This window comes from Rhamphochromis longiceps, linkage group LG5 (genome assembly GCF_057381845.1).
Source record: "Rhamphochromis longiceps isolate RC_006_pf linkage group LG5, R_longiceps_female_GT1.1, whole genome shotgun sequence".
In the NCBI taxonomy this organism is placed as follows: Eukaryota; Metazoa; Chordata; class Actinopteri; order Cichliformes; family Cichlidae; genus Rhamphochromis; species Rhamphochromis longiceps.
Genome location: NC_140561.1, coordinates 37,325,387 through 37,352,133, shown reverse-complemented (window position 1 = coordinate 37,352,133; position 26,747 = coordinate 37,325,387). Strand labels below are relative to the sequence as shown.

The window sequence follows — 26,747 nt, the reverse complement described above, 5'->3', positions numbered from 1 at the left end:
CGGAGGAGAGTGTAGCCTCGGTCATCTCATCCCGTCCCATCTGCTTGTTGTCATTATCACTCACAGAAAGACTCGCTGCTGCTGCTGGACTACATGGAAACACATTCTTTCCACGCTCGGTCGAGCCTTCGGACACCGGGGGCGTCGACAGCATTTTCACAGGTAAGGAAACCGGTTTTATTTGTTGGACGCGACGCTTTGTTTCCACTTAGCCACCTACCCTCCTTTTTTCTAGTTTGGCAAGCACGGTGATATTTTTTTTCTGGTTAAAACACAAGTCTTATCCTACACAAAAAGGCTGTCTTTATTGAAAATATTTCTAGAGCTTTGTGCAATTTTTCTATTGCATTCGCTTATAAAGGTTTCTGGTTGCTAGGGTCTCTGAACCTGTTACTATGGGCGTTTTCCGCCTCACGTGCAGCTGAGAGCCTGAGCCTATACAAAGCGTTGATTCCCCTAATTTTAATCGCTGCATATTATGGTAGCAGTATGCATTTGTTCATGTTTTAAGCCTATACTCTTTTTAGACAGTTTATAAAATCTAATATTGGAATATATTGATATGTGTTGAGGAGGATATTTTAGGCTTCATCTAAAAACTGCAGGTTCTGTGTTCAGTTATAGATAAACTATGTAGACACTTTCCAAATCACCTCAAACACATCCTTGGTGCTTCAGTAGTATTTGTTTATTTATTATGAGCCCGATTAGTAGTCCCATAAACCTGTCCTAGTCTTCCTGGATTTTAGTTAAAACAGCATTACATTACTTTAGGACACAACAAACCACAACAACATGAGCAGTTCCAGCAAAAACAATTTTTAAAAAGTTACTTGTTTACATTTTAAATATTGATTTCAGTGTTAATTTAGTCATTAAGGGTGGATCAGTGTTTTCATTGCTTTACACAGTATTACTTTGGCTCTACTTAATGCAGCTGCATTGTAAATGTTTGTAGTGATAGGCCATTTAATAACAAGCCTAACAAGTTCTTTTTTGGGGGGCGGGGTAGTAGAGTCTATCCCCCTTCAAAAAAAGGACATAGTTGGTTAATTACCTGTTCCGTGAATTCCCTTGTTGTAGCAGTTAGCAATTATGTTAAGCATTCCCTATCACAAAATACCTTAAATAAGTAGAATACAGCTCAGTAAAGTGTAACACAATATGTTAAAACAAGTATGTAGAAACTAATTTGAAATCAGTACAGTGAAATATATTAAATTTAACAAACCAAAATAAAACAGGATTAATGCTTTTTGCTGTTGGTTTTCAAGTTAAGAAAAAAAAAATCTCTTTCAATCCATTGCTTTAGACTGGCATGTGTCTACAGTTTTGTGTACTGTAGTGGTAGACCCTTTAATATCCTGGGTTTTATGATTGCTATTCACATGGATAAAAAGATGTGGCCACTGTGAATGTTCTCTGTAAACAGGAACAATTTTTGCTGCACTGGTAAGAGATAATACCTGCAAAAGCTTGGCCAGTCGGTGTTTGCTTCCAGGTCCAAAGGGTAAGGGTAAGAGTCAGTGCAAAATACCTCTGTCTTGTAATCCACTTTAGCTCCATATGGCAGAGGAGAACGTATTCTAGCTTTCATTGCCATTAGACTAAGCCCTGCTCTGCTCAGCGAACACATCTATGTTCTGGCAGCCTGTCTGTTTTCAATAGAGAGAATATAATGATGTCAACGACTTGGGATAGCTCAGTAGGTAGAGTGGTGGCCCCATGATCGGAAGGTGGGGGGTTCGATTCCCCTGAACAGCTACCCTGAGGTACCCCTGAGCAAGGTACCGTCCCTACACACTGCTCCCCGGGCGCCCAATGGCTGCCCACTGCCTCACTGAGTGAATGGGTTAAATGCAGAGAGGGATTTTCCCCACGGGGACCAATAAAGTACACTTTCTTTCTTTCTTAAATATTAAGACTTAACCTGTGACATCTCATCGCTTCAGTCGTTGCCCTTTTCCAGCACCAGAGATGACAGTGTGTGTTTGTGAAAATGCTCAGTGAACGAAATGCAGTCACTGAAATTGTTTTTCTTTTTTAACCTGGTCAGAAGAGATCTGGTTACATGCTGCAGATCATGTTCCTGATCATTTATTGTGGTTATGATCGTGTAAGTGTAGGGTTTCAGGAAAACAATATCATTGTATGCTTTGTTGCCCTTTCACTGCCAATTTATGAAGTAGAACTGAAAGTCAACAATGAAATACCTTGAGCCTGATCTTCTGTGTAGGGTGGGGAAAGAAGGAATCTTTTCTAAGAATGCAAGCTGTTATCATAAGCCTTAAGGTGATTATTATTTCTTATGAACCAACCGGGCTTGTGCGTCTTTCATGCCAAGCATAGTCTCTTGAAGTTGTAAACACAGCAGAACTCGCCATAGTTAGTCCATGTAAGCCCAGCTTGCCTAAAATAAATCTTTCTAAAACCTCAATGAGCCAAATTGGAAATGCTTTACTAATTAACTGAAGCTGAACTGTTTCAGGTAACCTACTTTGAGTTCAATCATGTCATGAGAAGCAAAATAGAACAGCAAAGTAGTGCATGAGCCTCTGTACAGTTTTAGTCGGACTTTTAAGGTTTTTACATTTGGTTCAGTCTCAGAGCTTCACCCAGGGACGCTGAGTGATGCATCGCTATGTTCATATGAGCAGATAATGAAAGCTTTTCCCCAACTCACTTCCCGTCTGTGCTTTCAGAAGGTCAACCACACGGCCCCGATGACTTAGTGTGCCGAGCTAGTGTGGAATTCGATTGCTGCAGCTCAATTCTGCCCGTCTGTATGTATACAGTGAAAAAAGCATGTGCATGACTCATTTTTTTCCCCATCCAAGAAAGTGTTTTGTACATGTTCACCAAATGTTTGCCTCAGTGGTTTCTGTGGAATTGTACTGGTTATGGTTGCTCTAATAAAAACATGCTAGCATGGGCTGCATGGTTATTTGATGATGCAGTTCACCACATCGCTTTGTTTCTGTGAGCTTCTGTGTCAGTAAATAAGCGAGCATGCATCTGATACACGGCCAGGTTTTTGACTGTGTGTGAATATGAGCTGTTGCCACTCACACTGTGTCATCATTTGCTTGGATCTGGAGGTGTGGATGAGTCTGCCTCAGTCTGAGCTGCATGGCTATTTTAGTTTACATTTTTTAGAATCTCTTAGCGAGACAGTTTCCTTTAAGAGAATCTGAGCAGGACTTTGAAACTGATGTATTTTAATGGGAAAAGTCTTCTTAAATGGTCCAAATTCTTCCCTTGTATATTAATTGATGAGACCAGTCTGCTGAAAATTTGTGTTCAGGATATGAAAACTTTTGTCCAGAAACACAAATCTGTGGAAACTGTGAGGCTTTGTGGCTCTATAACCACATTTTATCCTAATCTGTCATCTTTTATCTTTGAATGTTTTTCTTCCCCACCTGTTTTCTCCTTCACTTCCCTGTCTTACTCCTCCCTTTCCCTCCGCTCCGCAAAGGCTCAGTGGTCTGTTTGCCAAGAGTAGAAGAGAGCAGGGCATGAGGCTGAGCTGGCTGTCACATGCCATCTGCGGGGTCACATGAAGACACGCCATCACGTTCTCTACTCTCCTTTTTTCCCTGGCGTATCTCTGAGCCAAGGAGGATTGGCAGATAAGGTGTGAAAGGGGCTTGAGTTCAGAGGAAAGCCAGTCAGCAGTCAAAGTCAAAGAAGACAGCCTGATTCTAACTTGCAATTTAGTGTCTACATAATTTTATTATTGCCTTACAATATAAAGCGCCTTGAGATGACTGTTGTTGTGATTTAGTGTTATATTGTTATTGAATTGAATTTAAATAGTTTAGGAAATCAAATACAGAAACAGGGACCTCAGAGACTTCAGGTTGGCGTATTAAAATAAACAAAGAAAAATAAGGAGTGTGTTAGTGTCAGCACAGAGCGGATGAGAAAGCTAGAATCTGAAGAGGTGTCCCTGCGGCCTTCAATTTGTTTTTGTCTTGTTAAACACAAACTGAGTTTTGAGAGTCACTGGGACCACTGCCAAGCGCTGAGATGCCAGTAACACAGAACGTGTATCAGGCTCGCCAGGTAAACTGTCAACAGGAGGACGCCGTGTGTTGAGTGACTGCCGTGACTTGACATGTTTATTGGAGTAGACACGGAAGCTGTTCGGTGGGGGAACATTCTTGTACAGGAACTAAAATAAGATTTACAAACAGAGTTTTTTTCATTGTGTTAGTTATGATACTCTTTCTTTTTACAAAAATCTAAATGAGCACCTATTTCATTATTTTTACACCACACCTCACTTTTATTTAGGCTAAATGTTGATGGATGGGACAGTGATGTAGTGGTTAGCACTGTCCACTCACAGCATAACAATTGCAAGTCCAAAGAAATGCATGTTAGTTAGATATGCAGGAAGTTAGTTTTCTGGAAGATTCTTCTATGTTTAACATAACTGAAGCATATAGGAGTCCCACGTTATGTCATAGCCGTCTCTACGTTTCTCAGAAGACACCATTAAATGACGAGCATCTATGTCTCTAATTGTTTTTCGTGCTCAGGGCTAAAGGACAAGTTAAAGACACAGTTTTGCAGATTCCTATGCTTGGGTTTAAGTAAATCAGTAAGTGAATATTGTAAAGGATGTTTCACATTTTTCTTTGTTCCAGTAAATGATGTATCTCCAGCACAAGTTAATCCAAAACTTAATTCCAGCCATAGGGCTATTAAGACAAACATGTTACTTTCTGTGCTCCATCCATTTGTTCAGCCCACCAGCTCGAGTGCCGTCCCTAAAAACCATTCATATGGTATCTCTCCTCTGTTTGTCCCAGCCTCGTCAGCTATTCAACCAGTCAGCTTCTAGCCTTGCCGAGCCCCCCATGGCGACCTCCTTTCCTGCCTCAGGATGCGAAGTAGTGACGTTTCTGCCAGCACAGTCAGACTGTCCTTGTTCTAATGTGTTTGTGCATTGAGGAGATTACAAGGAAACAGCTTGCCAGGGGCAGGCAGCTGCTGTTTCCTACAGCTTGCAGCAGTTTCGGGGGACAACAGCAGGATGCCATGGGGGAGAAGCGGCTCGGCGGCCCTGCTGCTGTTCTCTGGCAGGGTTATTGGACGATACAAGGCCAGGTAGGATTAGGCTGTCGGGGTCTGCTGAGGCTTGCGGCTCAACTCTAAGCCAGCTAAAATGTGGTGTCACTTTTGTTTGTGTGTCTTTGATTGAAAATTTTGTTTTGCTTTTCTTTATTTTTCCCTTTTTGAAGAAGTTAAAACATATAACTTTATTGATGGATTCATATTTATTATTTGGACGAATAATATATAAAAATTTGTTTCTTTATGCTCTTCTCTGTGCACCTTGGTGGTAGGTGAATCTCTATTCTGGTGCGCTTTTTTGTAAGATTTCGGTGCTTTATAGATCTGCTACATGCATTTGTGATTTTCCATGTCACAGATCTTACATGCTGGGATGACTTAGGAAAAAAAGCATTTGCTCAAGGCTGTGGGAGCTAATTGTCGCATTCTCTGTACTCTAAGAGGCTTTCAGTAGAATTCAGCTATAAGGAAGAAACGCTGTGTTACTACACAGACCTCTTTTTCAGTGGATTGCAGTATTCCTTCACCAGAGTTGTTGTTGGGGTTACTTTGTGTTTCCCACCGTGCTGAGCATGAAGGTAGACAACAGGGTCACGTTTTGTCCATTCTTCTCTCAGAGTGGATGGCTTCCTGTTGATACTCTGTCTTAATAGGAGGTCTATTCAACAAAGAACAATTACAGCTGCATGACATTTTCAGTATTCCTTTTTTAGCATTAGTATGAAGCATGTTCTTTGTTTTGTGGCCAAGCTACGTGGCTTGCTGGCAAGCTGAGGAGTATTATTACCCGATTTAAAATTAAACAATGATTCTTTTCCTCCTGGTTCTTGAGTCAGCGTGGGAGAAAATTCAAAGCTAGCTTTATTCCTCTTTATAATCCCTCATCTGAGGGGAGTTAGAGGTATTTTTAGCTTGAGTCCTGCAGTATTTTCAGTTTGTATGAGTCTTTGCACAAATTCAGAACACAGCAGGCATGGCAACTTTAATGTATGAGGATATTTCTTCAAGATTTTATTAAAACAAACAAATATATAATCTATCAGTAGACAATATAAAAATGTTTTAGGCCCCTTCCCCCTCATTTACCAGGTGTTTGTGTATTCACGTCCCCAGCTGATATGTAGGACATCAGCATGACAATAGAGTATTGAGAGAGCGAGGATGAGTCACTGATTGAGTGAGGCCTTTGGGGGTTACATACTCACAGGCAATGTTGACAGACCTGTTGCACTTGAGAAACTTGAGAAACTTTCACTTTATGTTCCTCTTACTCTGTTGTGCGCACATACAGCACACACATCATATCCTCTGGTCACATTACAGTCATTCTTTTTCTAATCTTTACCCGTGCCCAAGTATGCAGTTGAACGAATGCGTCTTTCTTCTACATATAAGGTATGATTTGATGCAACCTACTGCATCATTAGCTGTCTGACCGCACGTTTGTGCAATTTGTCAACACTTTAAAGCTGGGTTTTTTGTTGTTGTTTTTTTAAAAGGGGGAAAAACTCATCATTAGAAACATTTGATTTAATTATTTCTGGTCACATACATTGAAGAGGGGATTAAAGTGCTTCATCTGGCCATCTAAGAATCCTTGATTAATGAGCTTAACAAATGTCGTCAGGCTCATGCTCAAAGGTCAGTAAAGTGTCTGAAGTGCTATAAACATGTGATACAACATAAAACAAGTAAGCTTTTGCTCAAGGGTTCATTGTTTCTGTCCACTTAGGCTACTACTGTCCTAAAACAATGACTGTTTTGTGTTTCAGGGTAAGCATTTTAAGCCAGGTTTTGAAATGTGACAGGTCATAGATGTCAGTTTGAACCAGTAGGGAAGAAGATGGCAGTCAGGCGTATAAGGCAGGGCGCGTCACCTCGGAGTAACATGGGAGGGGACAGGTGTGAGTGATGTCTAGATGCTCACGGAAGTCGTCACTCCCTCTTGCATTCCTGCTCGAGCTTAGAAACATGCCACACAGCCTGAGCCACACTAAAGACGCTTCCTGTCACCTTACAAGAAACTAGAGCTGCGGACAGATTCGCTTCGCTCTCACACAGTGTTCATCAACCGGGACTGGATAAAGCTAGATTTTGTGCAAGACTCTAATTCCTGGATTTCTTTAGGAATGTGGATATGGGAGGTAGAGCGGAGGTAGTGGTGAACACGCTCATGTCCAGCATGCCCAGTACGCATTTTTCACGCTCCACACCGAGCCGCTTAAGGCTCCGTCCACAGACTCAATGGAAGGGCAAGCGCGTGAAGATATCCTTTCACAAGATGAAAGCCAGGTAGGTGTGAGAGTTAGAGACGGAGCTGGCTCACAAGAGCTTTGGTGAAGGTTTGGAGTGCTTTCTGTTCTTGAAGAGAAGTGGTGCAAATGACAGGTTCTGCGGTAAAAAGAACAAAAGGTTCTGCGAGGTTACGGTAGATTTACTTTTCGTTGAGAAGTCTGCACTTACAGAAGAGTTTTAAAAGGGTGACTCTCTTTAGATTTTTATCCCAACATTTATCACATGTGCTAACTGTCTCACAGTTTACAGACAGTCATTGGTGAGATATAAAAGAGTTTCACCTGGGTCACATATGAACTGCCAGGTTCGTATGTGATGGTTTTCATAGCTGCATGTGAGTAATATAATGAAGCAGCTTTTGTGTGAACAATAGCCTTTATTACATCACTGATTATTTATTTCATGGATGTATCATTATTCGCTTTATGGTCAAACTAACATTCATACTCCTATTGGCTGGAGAGTTTTGATCAGCTTCTATAAAGTATCTTTAATTATTAATTTATTCATTTAAATCTGAGTGGAGCTGGTAGAGGTAGGTGTTACCAAGATGGTGTTTATTATATAACTCTCGAACAACTGAAAATTAGTCATCAGAGGAGACGGGAATATGTAACTGTCAAAGTTAACACATATGCCAGACATCTGCTTCTCAAGCACTTGCAAACTGCATAAAACAGTTGGTCTCTGGCATGCCTTGTGGTATTTTCCATTGTTTTCTGATCGTTATCAGCAGACAAACGCATTATTGAAGGCTTGTTGCCAGGATCATTGCAACTATAAAACTGTTGGGTTAGGGGCGATCGTTGCTCAAGAGTTGGCAGTTCGACTTGTAATCGGAAGGTTGCCGGTTCGAGCCCCGGCTCCGACAGTCTCGATCGTTGTGTCCTTGGGCAAGACACTTCACCCGTTGCCTACTGGTGGTGGTCAGAGGGCCCGGTGGCACTGGTGTCCGGCAGCCTCGCCTCTGTCAGTGCGCCCCAGGGCAGCTGTGGCTACAATGTAGCTGCCATCACCAGTGTGTGAATGGGTGGATGACTGGATGTGTAAAGCGCTTTGGGGTCCATAGGGACTAAGAAAAGGGCTATACAAATACAGGCCATTTTACCATTTACTATCAATCTGTGAAGGTGGATTTATGCATCATTTTTTGCAGTTAATTTAATGTCTGTTGTAAATAATTCATGATCTGGATTCTTCACGGTTGTGATATATTTTGGGAAGAAACATTGTTTGAAATGTTCCTAAAATTGCTGAAATATTTGAGATTTTCCATTGAAATTCATTGGATTGGGGTAGGTACTGTCAGCTAGTCTGTATCCTAGAGTACTGCATGTGTGTTGGAATGTAGCCTCACTAGTTTCGAGATCAGAAAACAAATGGCAAGAGGCCATTTGGTTCACAAATCTCTGTGGAGCTGTTACTTAATACAATTTGACAGTTACGAAAAATAATTTTTATTTTAATTCAGTAGAACCACTTCTATTGTTAATAATAATCTGTTTTAATAATCTGGTAACTGATGTATTCATGTTTAATGGTGATGGATCTTGGAGTACAAAGTGCAATATCAGTGAAGAACAAACTTATATAAACTTTTGTGTCTCTGTTTCTCCGTGCTGTTACTTTGCAAGAAAAGAACCGATCATTGAAAATCTGTTGAAACTCACACCTCTGCCACCACCACCCGTGCCCCGCCTCCTCTGAAACTGGTTAGGAACACTACAGCACAATATGGAATAAAACTAACCAGACCTTGCTTTTGTTGACTGGTGGCTGATGTGGGCATCTGTGAGGAACATTTCGATAAGCTCACCAGAATTACAGCTGAAAGTATGACGAGTATTTTCTGATAAATATTACTTAATGATAAGCCACCAGGCATTCCACAGAAATTCCCCAGCATGCTTTGGTATGAGTTTTAACATTTGGTGACTTGGAGAATGTGACCAGGCTGCACACCAATGGAGTGAATCATTGATGTGCAGTCAGGCTACTTCCTGTGTCTGAGATCGCTGGGTCACATTTAATACTGGAGGGTGCAAGTGCATCTGCCAGCGGAGTGTGTCCTATTGTTGGCACAGAGCAGAAACCCTTGTTTTTCAGTTCTGTGCAGGAAATACAGGCTGCTTTTCCTTGCATGTGTACGGAAAGGAGACTCCGATCAGATTTATTCATTATAGAGCTGCATATTTTGTCTTCCATTGTTAGTATGTGACATTCACAGAAGGGCGTAACCCTGAGGAAAACAGATTTCACATTGTTACAGTGACATCTAGTGGATTTGTGGGGTACTTTGCCTCCGGGCCACATTTCACAAGAACAATAGAGACCCCCCTTTGTGTCCATTTGCGCCGTCTCTCTCCACACTCCTGCCCTCCCTCCATCCCACTCCTTTTGTCTCTCCATCTCTCTGGGCTCTTCCGGAGGATTCACCCTCCCTGCACCACCCCAGTCTTTGCCATTCATCCTGCGTTTGTATGTGCCTTTGTGTTTCTATCCATTTGTTTGCATGCATGCGTGTGATTTCTTTACGTGTGTGTATGTCTGCACCAGAGATCCCAGCCCCACCGAGATGAGCGTGGAGCCTTGGGCCAGCCCGCAGGACCAGGCAGCCGCTGAACTCTCTCACAGCGAACACACGGACACGCCGCCCTCTCAGGATCAGGAGCAGCACCCTGATAAACTCTGCCTGGACTCGTTCTGGAGTGAGGTTGAGAATATCCAACAGGGGAGTGGCTACGCAGACGACTGCAGCAGGAGAGATTCGAAACACTCCGAAGGTAAATACTGCAGATCCTGCACTGATTGAGGAGTAATGTAAAGAAAGAGCTGAAAAAGACACTTGCTTTAGTTTATGTGATAGCATTATAAACATTTAGTGCTTAAAGCAGCTGCTAGTGAAGAGTCTCCATGAAATGATGCATTAGCCATGGCAACATATCAGGTTTCTCTCATGCAGCAAAGTAGTGCTTGTCACCATGACAACACCATCAAACAGTCTGTGGCAGAGACTGTTTTATATGCAGGAGCCAAATAGCCATTCATGAATACTGACTTCTAATAGGAGTGCTTTTTTGTTATGCCCATTCAGATGATCTGATTGTGTTAATTCAGTGGATCCTTTTCATGTCACTTTGTAACAGGGTGCTCTTTTAATTTTGCTACTAATGAATAGTGAGTGAGTGAGTGTTCAGTTTTATGTTTCTTATGGCTGAACATTCACTAACTGCTGTATTAAGTGTTGAAGAGCAATTGTTTTAAACTTCGCACTCAGCCCAAGTTATCATTTTAAAGCCTTTGGACCACCTACAGTTGTTTATACTTCAAGTTTAGTTATTATAGATCACTTAGACTGCAGCCAACTGAGTGAACTGTTGGCCTTGTAATATGTTCCCTATTTAGAATTATGGATATAAAGAGAAGTTTCATTAAAGGTTTTTTTTTTTTTAATCTATTGGATTGGTTTCCTGGTACCCAATTTACATGTTACTTTACATTTTTAAGCAAATATTACCAAATAGTGTTCTAGTAAAGCTACATAGTTAGTTGTAGTAATTTAGTATTATTTGAAATACACAAAACTACTTCAGAGTTAATAGGGTTGAGTCATTCTGCATGTTTAAATGCATTTTATACAGATCATGTCGTTGTTGGTGTTTTTACATCCCAGCGTTATATTTATGTGTTTCAGAAGGAGAGCAGGAGGAACAGTGGTTGGCCGATGCTGGCTTGTCAACCCTCATCAGTGAGGACACTGAGACAGTAGACAAAACTGCCCTGCTGTCCACTCTGACCAAGACGCAGGCTGAAGCCGTTAAGCGTCGAGTAGAGACCTACACGCTCCGCAAACGGAACAAACCGCCACCGCGTGACGTTCGCGACATATTCAGCTCACAGGTCAGGATGCTCAAATACTGAACCCTTGACTGTATCTGAAGAAGGAAATTGTGCAGTAATGATTGTTTTACATTGTAGAATATCAGCCACTAATTAAAGGAAAGCAGGTAATTTGTATGCAGCTTTTCTTGATACACGCACATCAGCTGGTTTCCCGGGTTTCCGGTTTCAGCGCTGCTGCAGAAACTGTGTGAAGGTTAACGCAAGTGCAGAATATCTGTTTCTCATGCGTTAGATTATACAGTAAAATGTAAGAGACTCAGTTCCCAGGTAACTGTCGTGACACATTCAGGGTCTTCTATTGTTCCAGCGATGCTGTCTTGTTTGATGGAAGAACTGATCTGTCACAATGAAGGCAAATCACATGTAAAGGCCATGCTTTGTCCTCAGAGACAGCCTTAGAGGGGAACAGAGACACTGTTCTTCTGATCCTTATCAGTGCTGTATCAAAGGATACACCGTGAACAGACCATGTCCCTTCACTTAGTGGACACAGTTAAACACACACTTAATTCCCAGGGGTAGAGAACACACATAAAGCTGATATTTATTAGTGTGACTTATTGTGGAAACTAACATGTCCGTGATCTTCCTCTACAGACCCTCGTGTCCGAGTCTCAGCATAGTGAAGACCCAGCACAAAACAGCATGGCATCGGTAGCCAAGTCACCTTTATCAGGTAAGAGCTGCTCACCTTACTTAAAAAAATTACTAAAGGGAATAACAAAGTGGTGGAGGCACTTTTTAGTCTATTCTAAAACACTGGCTGAAGTCATTTCAGTAAAATAATTTAATCAAACTTTTCTTTGAGTACCTGACTCAAACCAACCCTTTGTTTGGATTTTCCATCACCATTGTGTCATTTTGATAATGACTCACATGTTTAACTGCAGTAGATGATGAAATCAGGTGAGCTTCGGATTTCTGGGGGCCTGATGAAGGTAGCTCAGGCCATGGCTGCGTCATCTGTTTTCTCATTGGTTCATATTAATCCCTGGATAACCACTGGCCTCTGCTTAATGCTGCCTGTGTGTATTTTTTTTGCCAACTTGACAATCCTGTTTCTCATTTTCATTTTTTCAAAAGTATTGAACACATGCAGACATCTGATAGCGAGGAACAGTCATGATTAACACAATAGCATACTTGTCTTACAGATGAACTTTTGGCACAGTTAAAGGTGTTGTGACGTCAGTATTCTTGTTTTTATGTGCTTATGCAATGATTTGTTTTCCTGATTTAGCAGATAAGACACAAAGTCTGTTCACAGAACATTTCCTCATATCAGGGCTTCCTGTACATTTTTGTCCTTATCGTTCTTTTCTTCATATTATACATTCCCTTTTTATTTTGGAGGTTAGTTTTGTGACATTTCTACAGTAGTCTTGCCTGATTGAACTAATAGGCCGGTGTTTGTTTATGGAAATGTTTTCTGCTCAGCTGTGACCCCAGAGCATCAGCGAGGTACTCCCAAAGATGAATACTTCATCACTGATGTGGCTTATTGTGAACAGGCCGTCATCCTCATCAAACAAGCCAAACTGCCACAGAATAACAGCCAGCGCAGGAAGGAGGACGGCACCCTGCCCGTAAGCACCCAAACAGTTTTCACCTCTCACACTCATTTTCTAGGACAGCTGCAGCTTTCAGAAGACTTCTGGGGTTTAAATATGTTGCTTTCTGCTTTATAAATGTTCTGGTGATAAAATATATCTACTTGTACATTTATTTCTTTTGTTAAGAAAAACTGTTGGCAGAAAAGATTTCAAAAGAATAAGAGAGTGCTAGTAACAGCGTGATTTGCGCATCAAGTGGGCAGTTTAGTTCAATTTAAGCTTAGCTGTAAAAGAACTTACTGTCACTGCGCTGATGAGCGGCTTGTTTCACTCAAACCTTCATGAAGATAAATGACAAGAACAGATTTTTTCTAAATGTTACAGCATGTTTTGCCGAAAGCTTTTAAGTCTTACAACATCTTGAGGCCTCAAATATTCAACAGCATCACCAACCGGCAGGCTGTTATCAGAAAAAAAACAGTAATTACAGCTATATAAGGAAAAAAATCAAGGGGTGAGGGCCACACTAACAGAAACCAGTGTACGTTTCAGTCGCTGATTGGATTAAGACTTTCATGTAAAACCACATGCGCACAAACACACACACACATAAATGTTATTATAAGCCATTTGCAACAATCAGCGCTCTGCTGTTGCTTAGATAACAGGGTTAAGGAGATAAGGAATGATGGAATTAGCCAGAAACAAAAGGAGAGTTGTTGTGTCACAGAGTCCAGCAGCTTTATTTTTCTATTTCAGGCTGAATAAGTTTGCTCTGAAAAAGGGCAGAATTAGTGGTTTTAATTAGTGAGGTTACATGTACTAACACACTACATAGAGATAAACTTATGTAAAGTACATTATAATTACTTTATTATTTACAGAAATTAATTTGCATGTCATGCTTGTTCTTTTCATTTTTCCACTTCCATTCTTTTTTCTCCCTCTTTGTACATTTTCTGTATTCTCTCCCTCTTCACCTCCACTTTCTAACTTTCAACTGCACTCTGGCCCCCTTCTGCTTTTCCTCTCCTTCCACTATCGCCTCCCCAGCGGGTCATCTGCCCCAAGTGCCGTCTTGGAGTGACTCGTATTCAAGATCTCTCCCACGCTGACATGAAGAAGGTGCGTCAGTTGGCTCTCATCGACATGACGGCGCTGTGCGACCTCCTAGAGCTGGAGGTCAAAAGGCACAAAACTGGCAAGAGGAAAAACCCAGGTGTGATTTCATTCACCATCAGGTCGTTACAGGAAAAGCACACATAGAAATGTTTGAGGCATACTGTGAGGGTAGTAGCTTTAAAAATAAACACACTGGAGAGAAAATGATGATTTTAACTGTATGTTGTGTGTTTAGATTTTGCCATCTATATAAACCTGACAGCTTTTTCACTTCCGCCAACTATTCCTGTTGTTTAACCGATAGTTAACTAGTTTAACAGTGGTCATGTCCGGTGTACTGATGAGTTGAGTATATTCAAAATCTTTTTTACATGCGTATTCTCCACACAGAATAGCACGAAAAACTAGACTAAACTGTGGTTACATATTCTTTAGAAACAATCAGTCATAAATAACCTTCAAAAATGTGGGTTAGCAACAGTATAGCAAAAGCAGTGACCCGTCTCACACAAAACATTGAGACTTTGCCCCGTATTCTGTTCGGGCCAGATGTTTATATGAGGGCAGGCATGACTGACTCTTTGGTCTTTCACAGAGAGCCCGCTCTTTGGAGTCCCACTGGCCACGCTGCTGGAGAACGATCAGAAACTGAAGCCCAGCGCTTCGATTCCTCTCTTGCTGCAGGAAGTAAGAACTCTGAAAAATATCTGTGTCATGTGTCCTAAACAACATACATACTGTTTGTGCATATTGTGTTCTATATATGATGTTTATGATTCAAATCTGTTGATCGCACAAACTTCACAAACGTCTTCGAATCAAAATCAGAAAACAGGCCCCGTGTCCTCTGCATCTGAAACACTTTGACCACACCCTGTTTGTAGCAGCAGTTACTGAGTATAACCAGCAGAGGTGATCGAGAGATTCTTATCTAACGATGCTCAACTCTGCTGACGTCTTTCTCTCTCTCTCTCTGCAGTTGTTGTCATTTCTGGAGAAAAAGGGAATCGATTCGGAGGGGATCCTGCGTGTCCCAGGATCTCAGTCCAGAATCAAGGTACAAGAGCAGGGTCTACACACCTCATTACTGTAATAAATAACTGGATGTTTAAAGCAAAAAAAAATAAAAAAATTTCAAACCAGCCAAAATATTGACACTGTAAAATGTCAGAAATTCCAGATCAATACAGAGGAAAATCAAATGGCTTCTGCCAACTTTAACTACAGCTGACATTTAGAAAAACAAGGTCCAATGAGACAAAATCAATACAGCTTTTGCAGCTGCTGGTGTAAAGCAGCGCTCACGATAAAGTATTTAATTTCTTACACACTCAGGTGACGGTGAATCAATTAAATATCAGCAGCCACTAGAGGGTGCCAGTTAGCTCTAAAGAAGGAAAAACAGCTAGAACAGATGCTGGGGTTGATGACAGCAATTACACAGAGAGATGTAACTGGATTGGTATTTGTTGAGTTTATTGTTTTGACAGCAAATCAAACAGTTAAAATGTATTAATGCATTTAATGCTTACACAGCGTGACCCACCGGCATCCACTGGCATTTGGTGTTTTGATTTCTGCTCAGGAAGACTGAAATGCTAACACATGAGTCCAAAATGCAAAAAGTACAGGAACAAAGACCATCTGACTAAGATGAAGAGAGGAATATATACTTGATGACTGGAAACAAGGCACAGGTGGGAATGATTAAACAGGTGAAACTAATGAGGGCGAAGCAGACAGTCATAAAGGAGGAACAGGAACAAAAACAGAAATGAGAAACCTTCAGAGTAGAACAGGAAGTAACCAAAAAGAGTAACTTACAGTGAAACATGAAGACAGAGACGGGGAACACAGATTAAGATGAACAAAATGAGCACAAACATTATTCTATGAAAGTTTAACAAAATTAATTTGATTGAAACTATAAATAGATTTTAGTTTAAGTCTAGTCATCCAGTTGGTCCTGTTACATATTTTCTGCATGACTTTTCAAACACAATTAGAGCTAATAATAGAAAAATGTTTGCAGCCTTACACAAGGCACAAATAAAGACTGTTGTCAGTTAAATTTGCACATATACAGATGCACTTGAGATGAAGTATGTGAAAGTACATGAAACACCTTTGATACCTTTGTCCTGAGGTCCATCATCATGAATACATAATTTATTACTGTAAAGGTTTTAAATGCATACAGGTCAATGTGCTTTCAAATTGTCAACGCTGAGTTATGCTGAAAATTTTAAACGATGACTGATCCTTGACATTATCTGTGCCGGGTCGATAGTTTGAATCAACATTTATGTCACGTAGCTCTTAAACCGCCATCTTTTGTGTCTGCAGCTGCTGCAGCAGAACTTGGAGGCCAACTTCTACTCACGGCATGTCAGATGGGATGAAGTGAGTCCGAACGACGCCGCTGCACTGCTCAAGAAGTTCATCCGTGAGCTGCCCGCTCCTCTGCTCACCGCGGAGTACCTCAACAACTTTAGCGCCGTCAGGGGTCAGTCAAGACTAAGTGACAGCTCTTGCTGGATAAAACATCTTTTGTATTTGTGTTATATTTGTGGCACAGTGTTGTAGCACACTGTTGTATAACTAAGTATTTTGGATTGGACGAGAACTGTGTCTGATGTTTGTATTAATCCTTAAAGGTTTTCATTTTTAGGACAAGGCTTTATATTTACAGTGCAGCCATACAGTCAATCAGCATTTCACCGCTAAAGTACCCGAGTATAACTTTGGATCATTCATTCATTGTTGCCAGGTTGTATCAAATTACTGTACAGAGCATCAGCTCTTCTTCCCCTCCTCTTCGCACTAATCTGCTGCCCACTTTCACAGACAGCTCAGCAGGATTCACATCATAATTATAATTATATTAATTATAATAAGTCTCTTCACCTCGACGGCAGCGCCGTGTGACACTTATCTATTCTACTCTGGCTGAAAAATTAAAATTAAGATGAACAAGTTGATACCATTTTAAGAAGTATCCCTGCACTGCCACAAATACATGTGCAGTGACACAGCTGTACTGTAGATCAGTGCATTTACATTAGTTTCACTTTAATAAAAATACAGATTGATATTAATAGAATCTAGCTGGTGTGTAGCTTGCGAGGAGGATCACTGCGATGATGAATGATGTGCGACCGCAGAGACATAAGCTAACAAAGCTAATGGCCACCTGTCACACTGTCATTAATCCTTAGACATACCATTATTCTTTGTCAAACAGAGGAAATGAATTATGTGTGCGTGTGTGTGTGTGTGTCTTACCTAGTTGTTTCTTCTTTTAGAAATCACAGAGCTGAAACAGAAACTCCACATGCTGAACCTGCTCATCCTGCTGCTGCCCGAGCCCAACAGAAACACACTAAAGGTAAAGACAACACAACACAGACACAAACAGTGAGTCGTGCTCTCAGACGCAGTAAAGCCTTTTTGTTCTGGCAGAAATCCGTGCAGCTCCTTATTGTGGGCTTGTTCGATAATGGAATATGACTTTTCTTTTCACATACCACCTTTGTGCTTTTTATTTACTATATTTACTCACTTTAATTTGTTATGATTTCGTTTAGGAGCACAGCTAAAACAGGTCATTTTAATACATGTTAAGTCAAAGTCAAACGTTGTCTTTACTCAAAAACGAGAAAAGTTCTTTTGACGGCATAAATATTAATAACTTTATATTGTTTTGTGCTAAAGGACTCACATACTTTTAATGCTTTAGTCACATTTTTTTTAATACTTGCAAAAAGTTGTAATGCTGCCTAACATGTAAATAAAATAACAGCAACAATGATTTAATCATTTCGTACTATATTTTAAACAGAAAATGTTCATCACAGCAAATTTCATCAAAGCATTTAGAGATTCAGTGGCTTTCTTTAAAGAAAATAAAATGCTGTAATCTTCATGCAGTACTGCATTAAAAACAGACACAAGTCTGTCCTGGAAGTCGGTGCGTGGGCTCAGGAATACTTAGTAAGTGAACGCTGTCTGATAACTTGATATCCAACAAGTCCAGTTAAACCTCTGGATCAGAGCTCATGTAAGATGTGCTTTGGAAGAACATCAGGAAGAACACTAGCTTATTATTAGCACTCAGTTCAAAGGCCAGAATGTGTGAAAGCTTCACATCTGTCTCATTAATGCTGAACAGCAGTGTTGGTCAAGTTACTTGAAAAAAGCAATCTTCCCCAAAAAAGTAATCTTGTTACTCTACTGATTGCTTATTTTCAAAAGTAATTAGTTACTTAGTTACTTTAAAAAAAATTACAACCTGAATAGGTGATAAAGCGATAGATCTTTCAGCCCAATTCTATTTTTTCTGCATAATCCATCATATAAAATGTAATCAAATGAAAAAGTCTCTTTTTGAAACTAGTTTTATTAGTTTTAATCTTTTAAATTTACGCATGAAGCAAACATTAAATTATATGCAACATTCTCTGACTGGAAGAAATTTGTTTAACATTTACATTAACTTTTTTCTGCATATTCCAGCATATAAAATAAAATAGTTTTTTGTGTTTACACTCTTTCAAATAAATGCACGTAAAACACAGCAGAAAAGAAATAAAATCAAACACTCAGCAGTCCTGTTGCTCTATTTTCACCTGTATAGCAGGAGTGGGGCAGGCGGAGGTTTGTCCTGGTGCAGGTGTGTCCTAGCGGTCAGTGGAAGGATCTGGGAGTTTCATATTCCCGTGGCAGCGTACTGTCGGTGCTTGAGCGGAAGTTTAGGGGGTTTTTTCGCTGTAAAAAGAAGTTTCCTTCCCACGCAGTGAGCAGCGAAATCTTTACTTTTTACGAAATCAAACTTAAAGTAAGGTCAGTACTTCCACGCTTTAAACGCTGCACGTCATACTCTCTGCCGCATTTGTTACCGTATATTATCCGTTGTTGATCTGCACACAGCTGTTGCCACGAACGTCGCGCTCGCTTACGTCATTGTCATGAGACACTCGCAAAAAACTCCAGTTTTTAGTAACGCAGTAACGCGGCGTGCTTACAGGAAAGTAACAGTAATCTAATTAGCTTTTTTGCAATAGTAATCCCTTCTTTTACTCGTTACTTGATAAAAGTAATTGGATTACAGTAACGCGTTACTTGTAACCCGTTACTGCCCATCTCTACTGAACAGTAAATACATTTAAGGATTCTCTCTTTCTCGGGAAAAGCCTTTTTTATTTATTTTTTATCAAGATGATACTAAACCACCTTCTGCATTGTATTAATCTTTCAATGTTAATTTAATGTCAAATTTCTAGTATTTTGTAGTGTTACATTGTTCCTTTCACTTGCATGCACATGAAGAAAATCTCCAAGTTTCAGAGCCAAGTTCAAAGTGTAAAACGCTACATGAATGTTACAGAATGTGTGAATGACCCCACGTGTTAAAACTGTACTTGTGAACAACAGGCTCTGCCACGTTTGATGTCACACTCTACAGACTCTACTTAGATTTTCCACAAATGTATCCAGGATGACACTTGACCAAAAGCACTGTTTCATAACACATTACTGTATTGCTCTGCTCCTATTCCACATTTTAAACACTCTGCTCTGTTATATAACCGCTTGCATTAACCATGACTCATTTTCACTAAACACAAGTATGCAGTCATCTCCATTTATAGCAACCAGGAGCTTAAAAGCCACCTGAACTAATTACTTTGACTCCAGCGTCACAGCTGAAACTTTCTGTGCATTAGCATACTTCTCAGCAGAGGTGTTGCAGATGATTCATTCACTGTAATTATTCACTTCATCGTATTTTGTCCTGCATCTAAGTGCTCTCTTTTCTTTTTGAAAGACATTTAGCTATAGATCAGTGCATTAAAGCTCCAAGCTTTAACAAAAGGAAACCTGTATCTGCATCCGTGTTTGCTTTAGGCTCTGCTGGAGTTCCTCAGTAAGGTGGTCTCCAAGGAAAAGAAGAACAGGATGAACTTGTGGGCCGTCGCAACCATCATGGCTCCCAACCTGTTCCTGCATAAGGCTGTCCCAAGCAGACTAACTGAGGGTGGAGAGAAAGGACAGGCGGAGAAGGCGGCGGATGTTATGAGGCTCCTCATCCGCTACCAGGACCTGCTCTGGACGGTAGGACAGAGATCTGAACCTGCAGCTCCTGAGCCACATGCAACTCCTTTTGTCGATCTCCATAAACATTTACATTTTTGATTTATTGTTGTTGCACGTGATTCTTTACATTCTCAAAATGTAGTAATATGCAGCCTATACACCAATAAGCTAATAGTATCGTAATAAACTAGTATTCTGCAAACTAAAATGTGCATCAAAGCTTAGGTTACTGCTGGCCTACTGGCCTGCTTGGTCTGCTGCTGGAGTGGAGTCCGAATCAACCAAAAATCTGATTTTGCAGCTGGTACACTTCTAAAGTGTTGTATTCATTATCATTGTGGGCTAATTTTAATTTAAATCACTGCACAAACACAGGCAGGACTCAGAGCCGACATAACTTTCTAGCTGGTCAGTTTTAAGCAGTAGCTATTTTTCCTCAACTTCTAAAGAAAATTATTGTATTTTGTATTTTCACCCCCTGCAGAGTAGTCATGTGGTAAAATAGTTTAATTATTTGCCCCTTTTGGGCTCATTTGTACCTAATAGACGTGTTACGTCCCTTTATAAGTCCCAAATGTATTTTGAAGCTCCACGCAGATATTTTTGTAGGGATAGGTTGCCAACTCCTGCTGTATTTACTTCACAAGTTTAATTGGTTTGACAAGGTCACTATAGAAACTTCCAGAGTGAGGCTGTGTTTTTGTTTTTGTTTTTTTTCCTGCCAAACAGTGTGTGAACATTTCTTGGCATGAGACAAACATTGTGTCATGTTGCTCCTCTCTCCAGATCCCTAATTTCCTCATGAGCCAGGTGCGTAGGCTGAACGAGAACAGTAACCGGCGTTACCAGTTATACGATCGTCGCTTCAAGAACCTGCTGAGAAAGATTCACACGGACAGCAGGGAAAAACCGGAGAAAAACTCCGAGGTGAGCTGGTGTCACAACACTGTACTGCTTCTTTCACTAGAGACGCTGCATGCCAGGCCCGAAGGACCATTTTATTAGAGTATTAGAAACTTTCAGTTGGTTTTTAAGACAACACAGTAGGTTTCAGCTGGTGGTGGAGCCGGACAGATTTCTGACATAAGCCGGTTAGGGATGAACAAGTGCACCATGTTTGTGGGAACTTCTACAGTGAACTGTTTTAGCAGTTCCCTAAATTCCCTTTGTAGAAAGAAAGGCATAAGTGTTCAGCTACCGAGAAATCAATTTCAAATACAATAACTGTGAGATTTTATACTATATAAGTATCGATGCGTTTGATATTCAAAGTTATTCCAGATGATGACCAAACAGGAAGAATAAATTGTGCTCTTTTTGTGTCCTGCAGCCACATCGTACAGTGAAAATCCAGGTTGGAGAACTGGAAAGCAGCACGATGGATTATCAGCTTAACTTAAATTCAAGAGCCTCCGACCTTCTCGCCCAGTTTTACCGCCAGTTCCTCAGAAGCCCTGAAAATGGAAAGGGCAAAATGCGGAGGTACGATATCACAATATTAAAAAAAATGTTTTTAATGCATCCAGCTGTGTTGCACGAATCTGTCTGCTCATACATGTGATTAGTTAAAAACAAAAACAGACCCTCATGCATGGTGTCGCGTGCGTGTCTCTCAACAGGAACGGCTCGGTGGCGTATTCGGACTGCGCCCTGTACGAAGTGGGCGGGAATATCGGTGAGTGAAAGTGTTCTCCGACCGGTGCAGCACTGACATTTGCGTGTCTTTCTGCTCACTGAGCCCACGAGTGTAGCAAGGTCTTACGTAATGAAGTGTACAAGCGCCAAAGAGACACGAGCAGTGCATCTGCAGTTATCAGAGCAGACAAATGCTTATTACACACATGTCTGCGCGCTCACATGAGAGCTGACACAGTACAACCGAAACTTTTTGTAATCTGCACTACTTTTGTGGTCGAAAAACTCTAATCTTTATGCTTTAATACAAGTACAAGGATTAGAATTGATTAACAGTCAGCACATTCATAATCAGCTGACAGAAAAATGGGTAGAAACCATAGAGATGATATAAACAAGTTCATATTCTTTTATTGTTAAAGGAAAAACAAAATCATTATGAACATTTTTGTAATGATCCTTGCCATAATTGTTTGATCCATAAATTAATTAATTGATATGTCTTGAAGTTCACTTTTTGTGTGTTATTTCTGCAGGTGAGCACTGCCTAGATCCAGACACACACCTTCTAGATTTGTACAACAGCAATCCTGGAGGAGAGTGGATCATCAAAAGGAGACCCAGCGGCAGCAGGGGGCTGTGATGGATGGACTGAACGAAAACTCAGTTTCAGACTAAACATAAAGGCATCAAGGTCTACGGAAAAATCAAATCCACACAGCCATCACTTCTTCATATCCTGTTCATCCCGTGAGCAACAAGCGAGAGGGAGACAGATGGAGGAAGCGGGAACGGATAGATGGAGAATCTGCCTGGAGCAGAGCCTAAAAACTGTCTGCGATCACACGAACACACACTACCCTCTGTCTTTCTCTTCCTGCCTCTCTCCATCTTCTTCTTTTCCCTTCACTACATCATTTCTCTCCTGCGTTGCAACGCTGAGAGCCTAAAGCTGCCGACGCGACTCATTACTTCCAACAGAGAACCTGCTGCACAGAAAAGAGGAGAGCGACCGGCTGGACAGTTTGCTTCGCCATCTTTTCTCTCAAGCAATCGTATCCAACCATGAGCGAGCAGATGGGGATGCAGAGCACCTCTGGCTATAGAGAGCTCACGCCCTCTGTCAGGCCAGCATCTGCTCCACAAAAGTGTTTTTCTATCATGATTTATCAGGGCTTTGTAAAAAGCTCAAACGTGATACAAGAGTTTTATGTGCATATTTGAAGAAAATTTATTGTCTAATGCTAAAAGTCAGCAGAATACAAGATTTCATTTGTAAATATTTGCCCGCCTGCATCTCCAGTGATTAAGCTATTATTACATCATCAGTCTCCAGTGTTACCACTGCTCAGTCACTTATACAGCCAGTTCATACAGATAACCCTGGATATTCAAGTATTCAGTGAACAAGGACACATGTAGCAGGTCAACTTTCAGTCTTATTACGAAATTCTGGATTTCTCAACTTTTGTCAGAAAAAAATAGTTGACCATGAAGTAATACATGAGGTGCTCCATACCTTGATTTCTTTGTTCACCCACCAGTGTTACTTTACCATAAATCAGGAGAAACACAGCTTTTAAAAGCTGATTTCTTTATTCTTCTATCCTGACTTAAGCAGCAAGTTTTCCTATTTACACATTCTCTTTACATCTAGAGCTACTCGTAACCTCGTGTAAACAAATTTGAACATAAAACCCTTGGATCATTTTTTTGAAACAAAAATAATGAGAAAACAGCAGCATGACAGAAGACACTGGGCACTTAAGCTGCTGGAGCAGAAGCTAACCTGGAAACAGACAGTTGATCCAGATCGATCCAGATTGATTTTGCAGCTTTGATGACTTAAGTAAACAAAGACTGGGGTTTGTCAGTGTCAACTCCCTTCTTCACCTGTGCCATTCAATGAGGGAAAGAGACCCTGATGAACTGATATCCCTTTATCTGTGAAACCCTGCGATCTCCTGGGCATTAAAATAAAAAAAAAATCCTCGGACTTCCTGAGCTGCACAGAGCAGCGCTCAAAGAGACTCTCTTGGACACCACGAGATTTGGTGTTGTGACCTCAAGGACAGTGACTGTACCTCTAAAGGGAGTTGTAAAGGACACACAGTGAAGCTGGTCTTCTCGTCTTTTTTTAAAAAACACACGAATGAAGGCGAAAACGAGCAAAGTGACTCATGGGGTGTACCGGGATTATTATTATTATTATTATTATTGTTATTATTTATATGAATGTAATACCGTTGTTGCTTCTTATTCAGTGAGTATTGTGTAGGATAGCGAGACTCAGTGTAACAGTATGATGTGTTAAGCTGCCCATACTCGGTGTGGGAGTTTGCAGTGTTTGTGTTCATAATTGTTCGTATGCTGGCATTTTTTTAATGGATCTCTTTACATCTGTTAGTAGGAGAAGTTGTATAAATATGGCTCATTCATACACACTTTAAGGATAACCCTCTGCAGTAGGACTGTTTGTTGTGAGGCTACTCAAAGCTTTTTCCGAACGCAGTCGAGCAGCAGATGAATGTATTTAATATTTGTACCGATCGCCAGATGTGAATCGTTTGCTCCTCGCAGACGGAGCCATGTTGGTGCGCCGCGGCCATTTTGTGGGAAGCGTTTCACACACTCCACTCGATAGACGGGGTAATGACAGCCGGCCCGCACCCGACATCTATCAACACCCTCCCCTCCATCTCTGTCACTTCCCTGTAATGGACCATAATGGCAGCGCAGCATCAGAAATGCACACGGAGGAATCGCATTTCTTTGATAAAGCAGAACGTAATAAATGGGCGTTATAAATTCTGCTGCCCTGGACCTGATGACAGCAGTGTGTGTGTGTGTGTGAGTGTGTGTGCATGCACGTGTGTGATCAGCTTCATTACACAAGTCCAATTGGCCCGTCCCAGGGTCCCAGGCACAGTTCAGTGCCTTGGCACAAAGCGAGCTGATGAAACTGCCTTCTGCTGACAATCAGGAGAACTAGGTCACCTCTGAAGCAGCATCCCGGAGGGCGAGCACCCTGAGGAGCAGAGCACGTGGACACGCATTGTCTAAACCCACACGCTGAACAACAGCGTAAACAGGGGCACAGGTTCACACTGCAGCAGCTTTCTATGATCTATGTTTGTATGTGAATGTATTTGTGTGTGTGTGTGTGAGTGTGAGAGAGAGAGAGGACGTTTCCTCTCTGAAACAGTGTTATCTGTGTGATTACCCAGGGACTCTCACACAACTACATGAAGGACATTTACAGTTTTTAATATATCTGTGAAAATATTTCTTTTCTGTAGAAAGAAAAACTTTTGAAAAATGTTCCTTTTTTTTGTCAATAAATGTGAATCTCATGTTGTGTGAAGCATGATTTATTTTTTCAATATGAGTTAATGGCTGTTGGAAAGATTGCATCAACAAACGCATCATTCATCAGCACTACAGTTACAACTGCCACCTCTCATCCATTCCCTGTGTGCTTATGCACCAGCAGAAAACGGAAACCATAGACACGTGTGTGAAAACAGAGAAAATCTGGTGGTGAAGCATTAGTTTAATCTGCTGCAATAATCAATAGAGAGATTAACCTGGTAATGTGGGCGCGCGAAGAGGCCAGAGCTGCTCTGTTCCTTGATTAATCATCACCAGCTCGCCTAGAAAAACCATTTACAACTAAGTGCCTCATCAACTTCAATTATTCAAGGTCTCAGCGTGTCCAAAAGGGCGCTTGGAAGACAAAAAGAGCAAAACTGATGTATCATATACTGTTCGATCATTCATTCTTTCAGTTTTGGTTTGCAGAAAATTTGATTTTAGAGATGCATTTGATATTTTTGGAGTTAAATATTAAGCTTCCGCAACAGCAGATGGAGTTCGTTGTCTTATTATTGTATAAGTTTGTAATGCCAATGTAAGTGTGTAGAATATATCTTGACAATTGTGATTTTTAAAACAAAATCTAAAAGAAAATGACAAATATTTCACACATAATCCCAGATTCCCCTTCAGACCCTACTTTTCTGAGAATGTGCTGTGTGTTTGGTTCCTTTTCAAGCCCCATTCACTCATTTCTGACAACAAGAAGAAAAAAAATCAGACACAGCAGCCAGCCTGCCAGACGTAGGCCCCTTTGGCCTGCTCCAGATCTAAATTACTGTAATCAGCGGATGAATAGCAATCAGCAGCCTTGTATGGGCTGCTGGCAGAACGCCTGACCCCCGGCTCTCTGCACCAATCAGACCGCCACATCCCATTCACATCTAATCATGACGTGCGCTCAAAGCTCGCCACTTCCCTCACAGTTGATGGAGGAAGCACTCTTCTCCTCCTTTTTATCTTTTTGTGTCAGGTTGACCGGATTGAAGAGGGGATGACAGTTTTAAATGAAGCTCCTTCCTGTGCTTACGTGGTGGCAGCCACGGTTTCCCTCCTGGCACTGGCTGTAGAGGAGCCACCACCAATGACAGCTGACAATTTGCACAAAAAAGTAAAAGTTTTTTTCAAATTCCTGCTAATGATGAGTTCAAGTGAAGCAGGAAACAGCATTGCTCTAAAATTAACAGGTTTACGGGACTGCAGCTCGTCCTGATTGGAACAGGATGAGCGAGCGGAGAGTTTGAGCCAGAAGAAAACCTCACGGTCCTGATTACAGGTTTAAACCGGCTGAGTTAGAGTCAAGTATTGCTCGCTGTGAGTCAGGGCCTTAAACACCACTGTGTTGCCTTCGGTAATGCGGGGGCTTTATTGAATTGAGGAGGACGTTTTATGTGACAAATTACACATTTAAAAAACGCAGCTGAAAGATTTCTGGAGCTCAAATTAAGGCCTTTTAATCATTTCTATATTTAAACAAACAAAAGCAAAGAACAGATGTTACTCAAATGCCTCCCAAAGAGAAAAGCAAATATTATTATTATATTGAAGCCAGTATTTCTCTTATATGTCATATATTTGCATGGCAGCATGTTTAGCCTTCAACAGCAGAGCTTTTTTTCAAAAAATGACTGAACAAATTTTATTTTGGTAAAACCAGAACCACAATAATCAGACTTCACTTCA

At 41.0% G+C, this 26,747-nt stretch overlaps 1 protein-coding gene across 5 annotated transcripts; it reads left to right on the top strand.

Moving 5' to 3' along the window:
- arhgap40 (Rho GTPase activating protein 40) lies at window positions 1-25,044 on the top strand. Of its 5 annotated transcripts, XM_085407502.1 has the most exons (16): window positions 54-162; window positions 2,703-2,783; window positions 9,937-10,163; window positions 11,075-11,280; window positions 11,881-11,959; window positions 12,721-12,869; window positions 13,890-14,055; window positions 14,554-14,645; window positions 14,938-15,015; window positions 16,305-16,464; window positions 17,264-17,346; window positions 19,866-20,072; window positions 20,841-20,981; window positions 21,385-21,536; window positions 21,674-21,729; window positions 22,226-25,044. In XM_085407502.1, the coding sequence occupies exons 3-16, from the start codon at window positions 9,956-9,958 to the stop codon at window positions 22,330-22,332; spliced, it is 1,884 nt and encodes a 627-aa protein (XP_085263628.1). In that variant the 5' UTR covers window positions 54-162; window positions 2,703-2,783; window positions 9,937-9,955; the 3' UTR covers window positions 22,333-25,044. The 5 variants fall into 5 exon arrangements, with proteins under 5 accessions (XP_085263630.1, XP_085263628.1, XP_085263627.1 ...); XM_085407504.1 differs by lacking the exon at window positions 2,703-2,783 and having other exon boundaries at window positions 1-162; XM_085407501.1 differs by lacking the exons at window positions 54-162; window positions 2,703-2,783 and adding an exon at window positions 4,846-5,118.
- Window positions 25,045-26,747: the final 1,703 nt, after the last annotated feature.